The sequence below is a fragment of the Castor canadensis genome, chromosome 3 (assembly GCF_047511655.1).
Source record: "Castor canadensis chromosome 3, mCasCan1.hap1v2, whole genome shotgun sequence".
Classification (NCBI taxonomy): domain Eukaryota; kingdom Metazoa; phylum Chordata; class Mammalia; order Rodentia; family Castoridae; genus Castor; species Castor canadensis.
The window spans coordinates 39199241-39212089 of NC_133388.1; the positions used below are offsets into that span (position 1 = coordinate 39199241).

Below are 12849 nucleotides of genomic sequence, written 5' to 3' on the forward strand. Positions count from 1 at the left end.
TCCCCATTCCTGTGTAAAAGACTTTAAACATACATTGTAAAAGAAGAAGCAATTAACAAATATCACTAACTATATGCAAAGAAGAAACAGCCAGACTTTGTTATGAGAAAGGTACTTCTGATATTTTTGCAGTACCTCCATCTCATAAAGGACCTAAAAATATTTCCACAAAATCTCATTCATTTGGATTCTAACCAACGTCCTTAATATCCATGATATTGTACCGTTTCAGTTTGGGCAATATCATATGATACATGAGCAATATTGATATAAGCAGGATGAAAAACTAAGAATTCTGAAAAAGTCTCCATTTGCAAGTATATTGGATCACTGAGTTGGGATATTTTCAAGAAATAGAGATAGTCTAATTTAGAAGAGCTGTTTGTTGACACTTTTGTTAATAAAAGGTTATATATTCGATAAAAGCTCTAAGAAAACTAGGAATAGGAGGAAAGTACCTCAACATTATGAAAGCTATATATGACAAACCTACAGCCAGCATTATATTTAACGGAGAAAAATTAAAACCATTTCTTCTAAAATCAGGAACTAGACAAGGATGCCCACTATCTCTACTCCTATTCAACATAGTACTGGAATTCCTAGCCAGAGCAATTAGGCAAGAAGAAGGAATAAAAGGAATACAAATAGGTAAAGAAACTGTCAAAATACCCTTATTTGCAGATGACATGATCCTATACCTTAAAGACCCAAAAAACTCTACTCAGAAGCTCCTAGACACCATCAATAGCTATAGCAAGGTAGCAGGATATAAAATCAACATAGAAAAATCATTAGCATTTCTATACACTAATAATGAACAAACTGAAAAAGAATACATGAAAACAATTCCATTTACAATAGCCTCAAAAAAAATCAAATACCTAGGTGTAAACCTAACAAAGGATGTGAATGACCTCTACAAGGAAAACTATACACTTCTGAAGAAAGAGATTGAGGAAGACTATAGAAAGTGGAGAGATCTCCCATGCTCATGGATTGGTAGAATCAACATAGTAAAAATGTCTATACTCCCAAAAGTAATCTACATGTTTAATGCAATTCCCATCAAAATTCCAATGACATTCATTAAAGAGATTGAAAAATCTACCGTTAAATTTATATGGAAATACAAAAGGCCACGAATAGCCAGGCAATACTCAGTCAAAGGAACAATGCTGGAGGTATCACGATACCTGACTTCAAACTATATTACAAAGCAATAACAATAAAAACAGCATGGTACTGGCACAAAAACAGACATGAAGACCATGGAACAGAATAGAGGACCCAGATATAAAGCCACACAACTATAACCAACTTGTCTTTGACAAAGGTGCTAAAAATATACGATGGAGAAAAGACAGCCTCTTCAACAAAAACTACTGGGAAAACTGGTTAGCAGTCTGCAAAAAAACTGAAACTAGATCCATGTATATCACCCTATACCAATATTAACTCAAAATGGATCAAGGATCTTAATATCAGACCACAAACTCTAAAGTTGATACAGGAAAGAGTAGGAAATACTCTGGAATTAGTAGGTATAGGTAAGAACTTTCTCAATGGAACCTCAGCAGCACAGCAACTAAGACATAGCATAGATAAATGGGATTTCATAAAACTAAAAAGCTTCTGTTCAACAAAAGAAATGGTCTCTAAACTGAAGAGAATACCCACAGAGTGGGAGAAAATAATTTGCCAGCTACACATCAAAGGACTGATAACCAGAATATATAGGGAACTTAAAAAACTAAATTCTCCCAAACTAATGAACCAATAAAGAAATGGGCAAGTGAACTAAAAAGAACTTTCTCAAAAGAAGAAATTCAAATGGCCAAAAAACACATGAAAAAATGCTCACCATCTCTAGCAATAAAGGAAATGCAAATTAAAACCACACTAAGATTCCACCTCACTAAGATTTCACCTCACACTAAGATTTTACCTTAGAGTAGCCATCATTAGCAACACCACCAACAACAGGTGTTGGCGAGGATGCGGGGAAAAAGGAACCCTCTTACACTGTTGGTGGGAATGTAAACTAGTACAACCACTCTGGAAAAAAATTTGGAGGCTACTTAAAAAGCTAAACATTGATCTACCATTTGATCCAGCAATACTACTCTTGGGGATATACCCAAAAGACTGTGACACAGGTTACTCCAGAGGCACCTGCAGCACACCCATGTTTATTGCGGCACTATTCACAATAGCCAAGTTATGCAAAAAGCCAAGATGCCCCACCACTGACGAATGGATCAAGAAAATGTGGTATCTATACACAATGGAATTTTATGCAGCCATGAAGAAGAATGAAATGTTATCATTTGCTGGTAAATGGATGGAATTGGAGAACATCATTCTGAGTGAGGTTAGCCTGGCCCAAAAGACCAAAAATCGTATGTTCTCCCTCATATGCGGATATTAGATCGAGGGCAAACACAACAAGGGGATTGGACTTAGAGCACATGACAAAAGCGAGAGCACACAAGGGAGGTGTGAGGATAGGTAAGATACCTAAAAAATTAGCTAGCTTTTTCGCCCTTAACACAGAGAAACTAAAGCAGATACCTTAAAAGCAACTGAGGCCAATAGGAAAAGGGGACCAGGAACTAGAGAAAAGGTGAGATCAAAAAGAATTAACCTAGAAGGTAACACACACGCACAGGAAATTAATGTGAGTCAACTCCCTGTATAGCTATCCTTATCTCAACCAACAAAAACACTTGCTCCTTCCTATTACTGCTTATACTCTCTTTTCAACAAAATTAGATATAAGGGCAAAATAGTTTCTGCCAGGTATTGAGGGGGTGGTTGGAGAGAGGGAGGGGGTGGAGTAGGTGGTGAGGGAGGGGTTGGGGGCAGGGGGGAGAAATGACCCAAGCATTGTATGCACATATGAATAATAAAACAATAAAAAAATGAGTAAATGGGGCAAGGAGGAGGTTGAGGTAGAGAGACAGAGGGGTGATCTAACCAATGTACAATATAAGTCTATTTGGAATTGTCACAATGAATCGTCCCTGTATAACGAATATACCCTAATAAAAATTAAAAAAAAACTATACCCATATTTATCACTAGCTTTTTAAAAAAAAGCAATTTGTTGGCTCATGTATCAGAAAAGTCAAGAGGTATGTATAGTTTAGCAGGGGTTGAGTGAATGGTTCAAACAACATGATTAGAACCCATTATCTCTATCTTCCATTTTTTAGGATTACTTCTTTACTACTGGTTACATTGTGGTAGGACTTTTTTTCATAATTCCAAGGTGGTAATTCTTGGGGTTGTATATTTCTTCATTCATATTCAGAAAGGAACAGACAATTTGTATCTGCAATAGTTCAAATAAATTCTAAGAGATGAGACTCACTGGCTGTGTCTGGCTTGAGTCATGGGTTCCTTGAACTAATACCATGGCTAGATGAAACGGAAATGCTATTTATATTAAGCCAATCCATCTAAACTACAGGACTATGAAATGTAGCAAGGTGTTAGCAAGATAGTGTTAGCAAGAGGAAATGGGAAATGACTGCTGGAGAGATAGCTAACGAAGTTTGATAATAAGTAGTAATCAGATCACTAGCAACTGACCATTGAAGAGTTCGCATATTGATCAGGTTTCAATTTCTTGATTATAAGAAGTAGAAAACTGAGTTAGGAATAAAAGTAATAAAAAGTAATGAAAAGAGAAACTCTACCTGCATTGTAAATGCTTTATGTACTGGAACAATCTATTCACATTTTAGAAGAACCAAAATAAATCTAAGACCTTCCTTTTCTTTATTTCCTGTTACCTATTTCTTCCTTTTCATTCTTTCCTATGGATTCCAGGTACAAACACATTTGCTCTTACATTTACCAAAGAAAGTACAAAAAATGTGGGATTACTTACAAAACTGAACATCTCTTAAAATGACTGATACCACTGTTTACAAAGGATTACTAAAAATGCCAGTTAATAAATGAGAAGTTTCTGGGTGATGCCTTGAGGATATCTACTTAGGATAATTCAACAGCTCTTCTCAACTAGCTCCTCCAGAGAATTAAGCCCTAATAATTTAAGGCATCTATCATATGTGATAATTAACTTCTCTCCTATGCATCTCAAATGGTATTAGTTATGTACAATCCTTTGAGGAGCTGAAGATAAGTTTATCAAATAATTTTTGGTATAGTAATCTGAAGTTCAGAATGTGATAACTTGTAATCATGATTATGAAAATAGAAATCCAATTATATTAGCTTGACAACCCAAGATGATTATTATTACAATTATAGTTGCTTTTTGAGATAAGAGCATAAAAAAACTTCTTCAAGTTTGGTACATTTTGTAATATTTATAACAAAGCTGTATATGAAAAATTCATATACAAATTATCAATTAGAAATTCACTGACTAAGGTATGACTTGTGGATATAAGCGTTAATGTCTCCATTTGGTATTGTATTTCCTAAGACACTGCTGATGGTAAACTGTTGCATTTTTTTCCCTGCAAATTTTCAGTGTTTTTTTTTTTCTTTCTGAGTACTTAAGGTAAATTTCACTTTTTTAATGTGTTGCTTCTCATTTTATAACATTATCTAGATTCAGATTGATTTTTTTTTGTAGCCATGGTCTAAATTATCACTGCTTAATAATTTATACTTAACAATCTATTCTTTTCTAACCTAGTAATTTTTTTTTTGAGTCAGGGTTTCTTTTCATAGCTCAGGCTGGCCTTTATCTCACCACGTAGCCCTACCGAATTTAAACTTGTGATCCTTCTGCTTCAGCCTCCCAAGTGCGGTATTAAAGATATGAACCACCACGCCTGGCTTAATCTGCAATTTTTGCAAGTTATCATTCAGCCAGTGACTGAAATAACAAATACATATCTATAAAAGTTTGTGCTTAAAGATTATAAATCACATAATTCCCACCAAGATTCAACTCTGTAAATGGTCGTAATGAGAACACAGTGAAGGAAAATAAAATGAGATGCAAAATCATAAGAAAAAAATGAAAAAGCAAGATTAATACAAATTAAATATTAGCTTCACCAATCTATCTAGATTTTAAGACTCAAGTGATTTTCTTAAGCGGTTATCTTAATTAAGCCAGACAATTTATTTAAAGCTATCCAAGGAACAACAGTAACAAGAAAAAATTCTGGAATAACATATTTCTTAAAAGTCATAAATGATGAAATCTTAATGATAGCAGAGCTCTTTATACACAAGAGAAATTATTAAATTTCTTGATGGAATATGCTCAGTGGTACTTACACTTTCCCAACAAAGCACTGCTGGACACCCATCACAATAAAACAACTCATTTTCCAAGATATGGTATACCCACCTCCAAAGAGGGGAAGTAGGATGTTTATCTGCAAAATCATTAATGTTAAAGCCTTTGTCTTACCCGGTTATCTGCACTGCCTGTTGCATGATGGGAATAACTGATGAGACCAGGCAGGGGCTGCCCACCATGTGCCATGATAACAGCAGGACTGGTGTAGAATGGATGCTTCTAATGTATAACACATAACAATTGTGAATATACTGATAGGAAAACATGACACTATACAAGCAAAATGACTAAAAGGAAAAAAGTGAAAACAAATAAACAATGAAATGCCATATTTTCTAAATGGAGAATGACACAATCAGCTTTGATTATAAAAGTTATAGGCTTTTTCCTTTAAATAAAAATCAATGGTGGTTTTTACTCTTTTAACTCAAGAGTAAAAGAGAAAGAACATATAATGATTTTGAAATGCACCTATTTTATCAGTTGTGAATTAAAAAATCATATATAACTTAAATTCTTTCTAGTGTTAAGTAAGAACTCAATGGGTCACTGAATGATCTGGAGACAGAATCATTCAGTCTTCAGTAAAGGAATCATTTACTGGCTGCCTGAATGGGCACATGGAAAGGATTTCTCTATGATTCTAATGTATATGGTCTCAATAGAAGATTTACTATTCTCATAGTCAGAATATGTGGGTAATCTATAAAACACTGTAAGTTATTTCATATAGTAATTAAATTTTTAACCTATATGTTATCTATCAATGAGCAATTATTCCTCAAAGTGATATGCAACTTTCTGAAGATATTAAAACAAAGCAGGTGGTTTTTACTAGGTGTGGATTAATGTGAATCATGTTCTGTGACTTCAAGATTACCAAATTCACTTAAATATCTCATGGTACTATATTTATTTCTAGAACTGTCCAAAGAGAATTTATAATACTTTGGTATTATCCTAATAATATTTATTACTTTATTAAAGTAAAATGTAAACATATTTATTCCTTATTTATACCACTAGGGTAATTTGTGCCAAGTAATAATTTGAATCAGTGCTTAGTTAAGGAAAATTCAACAGCTACTTAAAGGACTTGTCACTGAAATTGTAAAAAAATAATCTTAACTAATTTCTTGAATTATCTAAGGCCTTTTAACTTTAGTTTTTTTGTTCCCTTAAGAATTTGTGAAGTTTTGATGTTCTGAATATATAAACATTATATATTTTATATGTCCACAAAATGTCAACTTTAAAGAGTTCTTAAATATCACATTGCTTAACATTACAGCTATAACTTCAACACGTAATAGTAGTATCTTTAGTGTCTCCAAGCACAGAACAAACTTCAGTGCTTACAAGCAATCTATATTAGGAAAGAGAACAGTGATAGAACTTCAAGGATATTCTAGTGTCTTTTTTAGGATGCCCTAAAGAGGTATTAACCTTATGGAGGAATGAAATGGAAAGAGGAATGAAATCAGTAATTCACCTGAGAGACCTCTGAGTCTTTCTCTGAGTCTCTCTACAGGCTTACCTTTGCAGCAATGGCTGCTGCAGTTATATGTGATGAAGAACTGTCTTCTGTTGAAGCAACACCACTATCTTTCTTTTCTTCTTCCTCTTCCTCACATTGAACCCCTTTGTCTTCTGTCTGTTTATGGGGGCTGGTTGTGGGAGGAGGAGAAAGAGGAGGTGGTGGTGAAGGTAAATCTTCAAGTTCATCATGCACCTCCTTTACTTTTACAATGGCATCACGTAAAAGGTCAATGGCGTGAGGTAGAGCTGGCAGTATAAACTGAAAGCATTCCTGTCCAGAAGAGGAAGAAAAGAAAATGAAGATGAAGCCTCTTTCTAGATGCATAAAATGCTGGCAATCAAACTGACTCTTGATTTTGGATCTGCACTTTCCCCTATTAATCTCAAGAATGAATCATTATTTAATGAATTACCTTTGCAATGTAAAATATGAAGCAAGCATGGCATATAATAATCTCCACAAAGAAGAGAACTAGAGCCTTATATGAGCACACACTAATGGTATTGGTGGTAATAGGGTTTGAATTCAGGGCCTCACCTCAATTGTGTTGGTAGTAATAGGGTTTGAATTCAGTGAGGCCCTGAATTACTCAAACATGTGAGCCATGCCTCCAGCCCTTTTCATGCCTTAGTTTGTTTTTTACATAGTCTTGTACTTTTGCCCAAGCAAGACTTGGTCTAAAATCCTTCTACCTGTAGGCCTTCTGAGTAGCTGATATTTTATGCATGTACCACATAACTGGCCCAACTGTTTTTTCTTTTTCTTTCTTTCTTTTCTTTTGGTGGTACCTGGGATTGAACTCAGGGCCTCACATTTGCTAGACAAGTGTGCTACTATTTAAGGCACGCTCCCAGTTCTTTTCTTTTTAGTTTGTTTTTCAGATAGTGTGTCAAACTTTTGCCTGGGCTATTGTCAAACCACTATCCTCCTGCTTCTACCTCTTGAATTGCTGGGATTACAGGTATATACCACTGCACCCATCTTGTTTTAAGGTAGGCTGGCATCAAATTGTGATCCTTCTATCTCTGCCTCCTGAAAACCTGGGATTACAGGTATGTACCACCACACCTGGTCTTTTTTTTTTTTTTTGTAAAAATTTTCCTTGTTAAAGGCTCAGCTGTATGGATAAGGGCCTATGGAAATCCTTCTGGGAGCTTAAGGGTATGCATTAAAGCAGGATATGTCAATGTCCCTCCCAGGAGTGATAGTTGGTTAGAATCACATCCAGTGTGTTTGCTTGATATGTTCACTTGGCCCATGAGATGAATGGATACTGGGGTCTGCAGCAATGTAAAAGTGGGCTGAATCTAGATATATTCATTTTGGACCCTCTGAGGCATAAAATGCTGGCAAGAACTGTTCTAATGCCAATAAGTGAGCCAGAAACTGCAGAAAGCTATGGGGCAGTTTCTGTAGGGGGAAGGCCTGCATACAGTTAGAAAATTGGATTTATGTTGGTAGCTCCTAGTACTTTCATCCTCAGAGTAAAAATCTAATAGAGAATGGAATGAGCAATTGAAATATTTGTGGTATTCAGTGGAAGGAAATACAGGTATGAAGTAATGTCTTACCTTCATGAGTGTATGATCACATTCAGTTCACAGGGTGAGTGGGAAAGGATGCTGGCACAACTGCACTTTTTGTATGAGTATACTTTTTCTTTTCCCCTATGTCATCTCACTTTCCCTTTTCCTATCTAATACCATGGCCCCACAATTGTGAATGCCAGAAGAAGAGATGATCCTTAAGTAAGAAAACTAACTACATTTTTAAACTTTTATGCTAGAATTCCTAAGAGCCTGATTTGGCCTTCATCCCATTTGGCCAAGTTAGGGTTGAAAATGCACTTATATTGCCTATAAATATAAGTTAAGATAGTCCACTAGCTCTTTACCTATGTAATCCTTTCCTATGTAAATATGAATGGACTGAGAGGGAGATGCTTGTTAGTTATTATTACTAATGGCAATTTGAACCAGCACAGTGGTAAAACCTTAACATCCATTTCAAAGACAGAAAAATTTAGGTATAAATGAAGAGGAAGATTGGAAACTGAGAATAGAAAAATGAATGAACAGGTTAAGCAACAAAGGAAATAGAATACTATATTGGTATCTCAAAAGATGCTTACACCAAGAGATGATATTATTTGTTTGCACAACTCTAACAGATGCCTGAAAGGGTGAAGTCATATGTTGTTGAGACAACTCTTACTTTTAATAAGCCTGCACACCTGAGTGGTATTACTCTGGGAGATATTTTGGTCATCTGATATGATGATGAATAATTAATGGTAATGTCAGAGGAAGACTCTGGCAATCCAGTATCTTTTGATTCTTATTTTCTAGGTTGTATTTACATCCCTGCTATGATATGTTATAAAACTACCACTGTTAGTAATATTATAGGGTTGATATTGATAGTAAATGTATTTGAAATTTGAGTTAAAGGCTCCTAAGGATATAATACTAATGGGAAATGACTGGCCTAATGAAGAATTAGAAATTAATTCAGCTAATAGCTATGCTATACAGCTCTACACAAATGTATCATACCATACAAAGAGCAATAGATCAAGGTGGGGAATAGCTAAGTTACTACAAAAAATATGAAAATGTATGTAATACCCTTACAGGATGAAATAGTTCTTTCTCTAAATATATCCATGCTCCACAATCTTCTTCCAAATCTTTGGGCATATTCATAACGATAATATTGTTATGTTGGTAATATAACTGCTATCATAAATATAGATGCCCAGACTCTCCTGAAGTAATGTTAATTGTTTTGCTACAAAAAAGCCTTAGTCAAAGACCAGGGGGTAGCTTGTGCAGTTAAGAATTAACATTACTTAGAGAGAGTCTGGTCTTTGCCCTCAGCTCCTGAGAGGTAATATTTATGTCATAAGGATATCATGCTTGATAATAGTATCTTTGTTTGTCAGGGGGATTTAGACACTAGATAATCTAAAAACATGATTTATGATGGGGACTTTGACCTACATGGGTATTGGTTTGGTCTCTGGAAGGTATTGGAGACTAAAGGGTATCAGATCAACTTTTGGGAAGGGATTAGGACTAAAGATTAGCCATGGGAGATACGTGATGAGCTCCAAAAAAATCCCTAAAAATGGACATCAAAAGCTCAGATGAGTTTCTTTGATTTGGCAATATTCCATGTGTATTTCACACACTGATGCCAGGAGAGTAATGTACTCAAGCTTCACAGGGAGAGGACCATGGTAACTCCACACTTGGCAATTTCCCTAGTCTGTCTAGTGCAGTTTTTCTCTTGGCTGATTTAACTGTATCCTTTCCCTTAATAAACTATAACTGTGACTATAACATGTTTCAGTGAGTTCTATGAGACTTTCTAGTGAATTACTTAACTGAAACTGAAGGTTCAAGGAATCTCTTGACATCGCAATTAGTGTCAGAAGTGAGCAGAATCTTGAGAGTGCTCCAACTTTTTGAGTGGCTACTCTCATAGTTGGTTAAAAGTCCTTACTCAATGAGGATAGGTAAGACACCTAAAAAATTAGCTAGCGTTTGTTGCCCTTAATGCAGAGAAACTAAAGCAGATACCTTAAATGCAACTGAGGCCAATAGGAAAAGGGGAACAGGTACTAGAGAAAAGGTTAGATCAAAAAGAATTAACCTACAAGGTAACACCCAGGCACAGGAAATCAATGTGAATCAATACCCTGTATAGCTATCCTTATCTCAACCAGCAAAAACCCTTGTCCCTTCCTGTTGTTGCTTATACTCTCTCTACAACAAAATTAGAAATAAGGGCAAAATAGTTTCTGCTGGGTATTGAGGGGGTGGAGGGGAGAGGAAGGGGGTGGAGTGGGTGGTAAGGGAGGGGGTGGGGGCAGGGGGGAGAAATGAACCAAGCCTTGTATGCACATATGAATAATAAAAGGAAAAAAAAAAAAGTCCTTACTCAAAACCATGTAAATGTCAAGAATGTTTACCTGAGATCCTTTCTTGCTACCTGGTAGGTTAATTACGAGAGTTTTCCCTCTGATTCCACATACAGGTCTGAAAAGAAAGAGAAAGTGAATAAATACTAAATGGCAATGAATGTTTGATAAATTAAACAAAGTCCAATCAGTTTACTGATTCAGGAATAAAATTGTTACAGTAAGAAATTTACCAATTGCTATACAAATTGAGAATTATAGCTGATGTTTTTGTAATAATTGTTAGTGTACTGGATTGGGAAGATACAATGGACATAGAACCAGAATAAATTAGTTACTTTTGAGTTACACGATCATGGCCAGATTACCTTTTTTGTCTAACTTTAGCTTCTTCCTATCTCATGCAAGTTCTACGACTTTAATGAGAGAATGCACAAAATGGTAAAGTATTCAAGAGTTGAGTGAGATTTAAATTTGAGCTTCTGCTTCTCAAGAAGTGTACAAGTTTTAAAGTAAAACAAGGCTTTTCAAAAATGAGGGGAGGGGAACAGGTTAGAAAGTTCAATCATTAACTGGCCCATTGATGATCACAAACATTTTAAGTTAGAAAGGTCTTTGAGGGATCATTGTTAATTTCCAGTTCACATTTAAACCAAATGGTCTGAAAAGAAACACAAAATAGTAAAAAAGCAGTAAAAGATTGAGTCAAAAAAGGCATGGATTTTCATTTGAGAGTTTAATCTGCTATTAATTGACCGTGTTACTTTGATCTGGTAACATTATCTTATTTTATCTTTTCAAAAAGATTATGCTATTTAAAAAATTTTACAACTAAAATTTTTAGTCATACAAGAATATTTTCCCAGGGCTGGAGGCATGGATCAAATGGTAGATAGAGCACTTGCCTAGGAAGTGTAAGGCCGTGAGTCCAAACCCCAGTACTGAAGGAAAAAAAAGGTAATTACCAAGAATATTTTTCCAAATGTTCTTATGATTGAATTTATTCAGCAACTCTCTAATTTTTAAAATAACCTAAAACAGCATTGTATTTCATTGTCTTTTCTTTTTGTCCTATTTATAATCTCAAAGAAAAAGGTGCCAGCACTGATTTAAAACTTTCCATAAGCTAAAAATGATTATCAAGTCATCCTTTGGACATTTTTCTCTTGAATACATTATTTCATTAAAAAAAATTAAGGTTTGTTTTCTGACTTTCAATCTTAGTGCTATTTCTTCAAAATTTGCTTTTATTTCACCAGTCAGACTGGATTAAAAAACTAAGGCGAAAATGTCATTGTGTAATTACATAGTTTTTGATATAATCCTATTTACTTAGAAATTTTGCTTATCTTTTAACTTTTGACTAAGCATTGTATCCCCTATAGAATATAATGCTAATTACTTCAGAACATTTGTAGCACCTTTCTTTGTAAATATTAGAAGTATTCCTATACCAATTATTGAATATTATGCTCTCAACATTTCTTTAGAGTACAGAAGAATTTTCTATAAAATATGGGAAAGTATTTTGAGATACAGAAAATCTGACTGATACATGCTCCTGGGATGTTTGTAATTTTACAAAGTAAGTTCAATCATCTTGTGTTTCTGTAATTTCCTTTGTAAGTATAATGTACCATGAATTTATCCTTACTAACAACAGTATTGTTTCTATGTATACTTTACTTTGATCAAATATTATGGAATTTGGATTTTATTTTCCAAGAAAGTTGTAACTCCCCATCGTAAGGTTAGCTTTAAATGAAAATGCTGTTAATTCTTTTTATTGCAACTTTTTGATTATCTAGCTCAGACCCATTATATCTTCAATTAGTTTTTTCATCTTTTTAGGTTAACACCCTATTAGCTTGTTAACATAACTGACAGTTAAATATTCTGACCACTTTTTCTCTGTGCATGTATGGACCTGTGTGTATGATATGGCAGGTTTTGCTCTATACCCAGGAGAAATATTTATTATTTCTTTTCCATTGCTTTAACTTTTATTTTGACAAGAATAAATCAGTCATTTTTTTATCCTTTGTGAATTCCACAATTTTTAAAAAATGTTTACAAATTAATTTGAAG

The 12849-nt window shown here is 34.6% G+C and overlaps 1 protein-coding gene across 18 annotated transcripts in view; it reads right to left on the minus strand.

Moving 5' to 3' along the window:
- Positions 1–12849, minus strand: part of Gphn (gephyrin) — a 571921-nt gene that overhangs the window by 203356 nt on the left and 355716 nt on the right. For 10 of the 18 annotated variants that reach the window (XM_074067764.1, XM_074067753.1, XM_074067755.1 and 7 more), the window contains 2 exons: positions 10813–10879; positions 6834–7106 (listed from right to left, as the gene is read on the minus strand). In XM_074067764.1, the coding sequence (XP_073923865.1) occupies positions 6834–7106; positions 10813–10879 (340 nt within the window). Of the gene's footprint in view, positions 1–5407; positions 5516–6833; positions 7107–10812; positions 10880–12849 lie in introns of all 18 variants that reach the window. The other 8 variants (XM_074067752.1, XM_074067751.1, XM_074067749.1 and 5 more) reach the window with 1 other exon arrangement.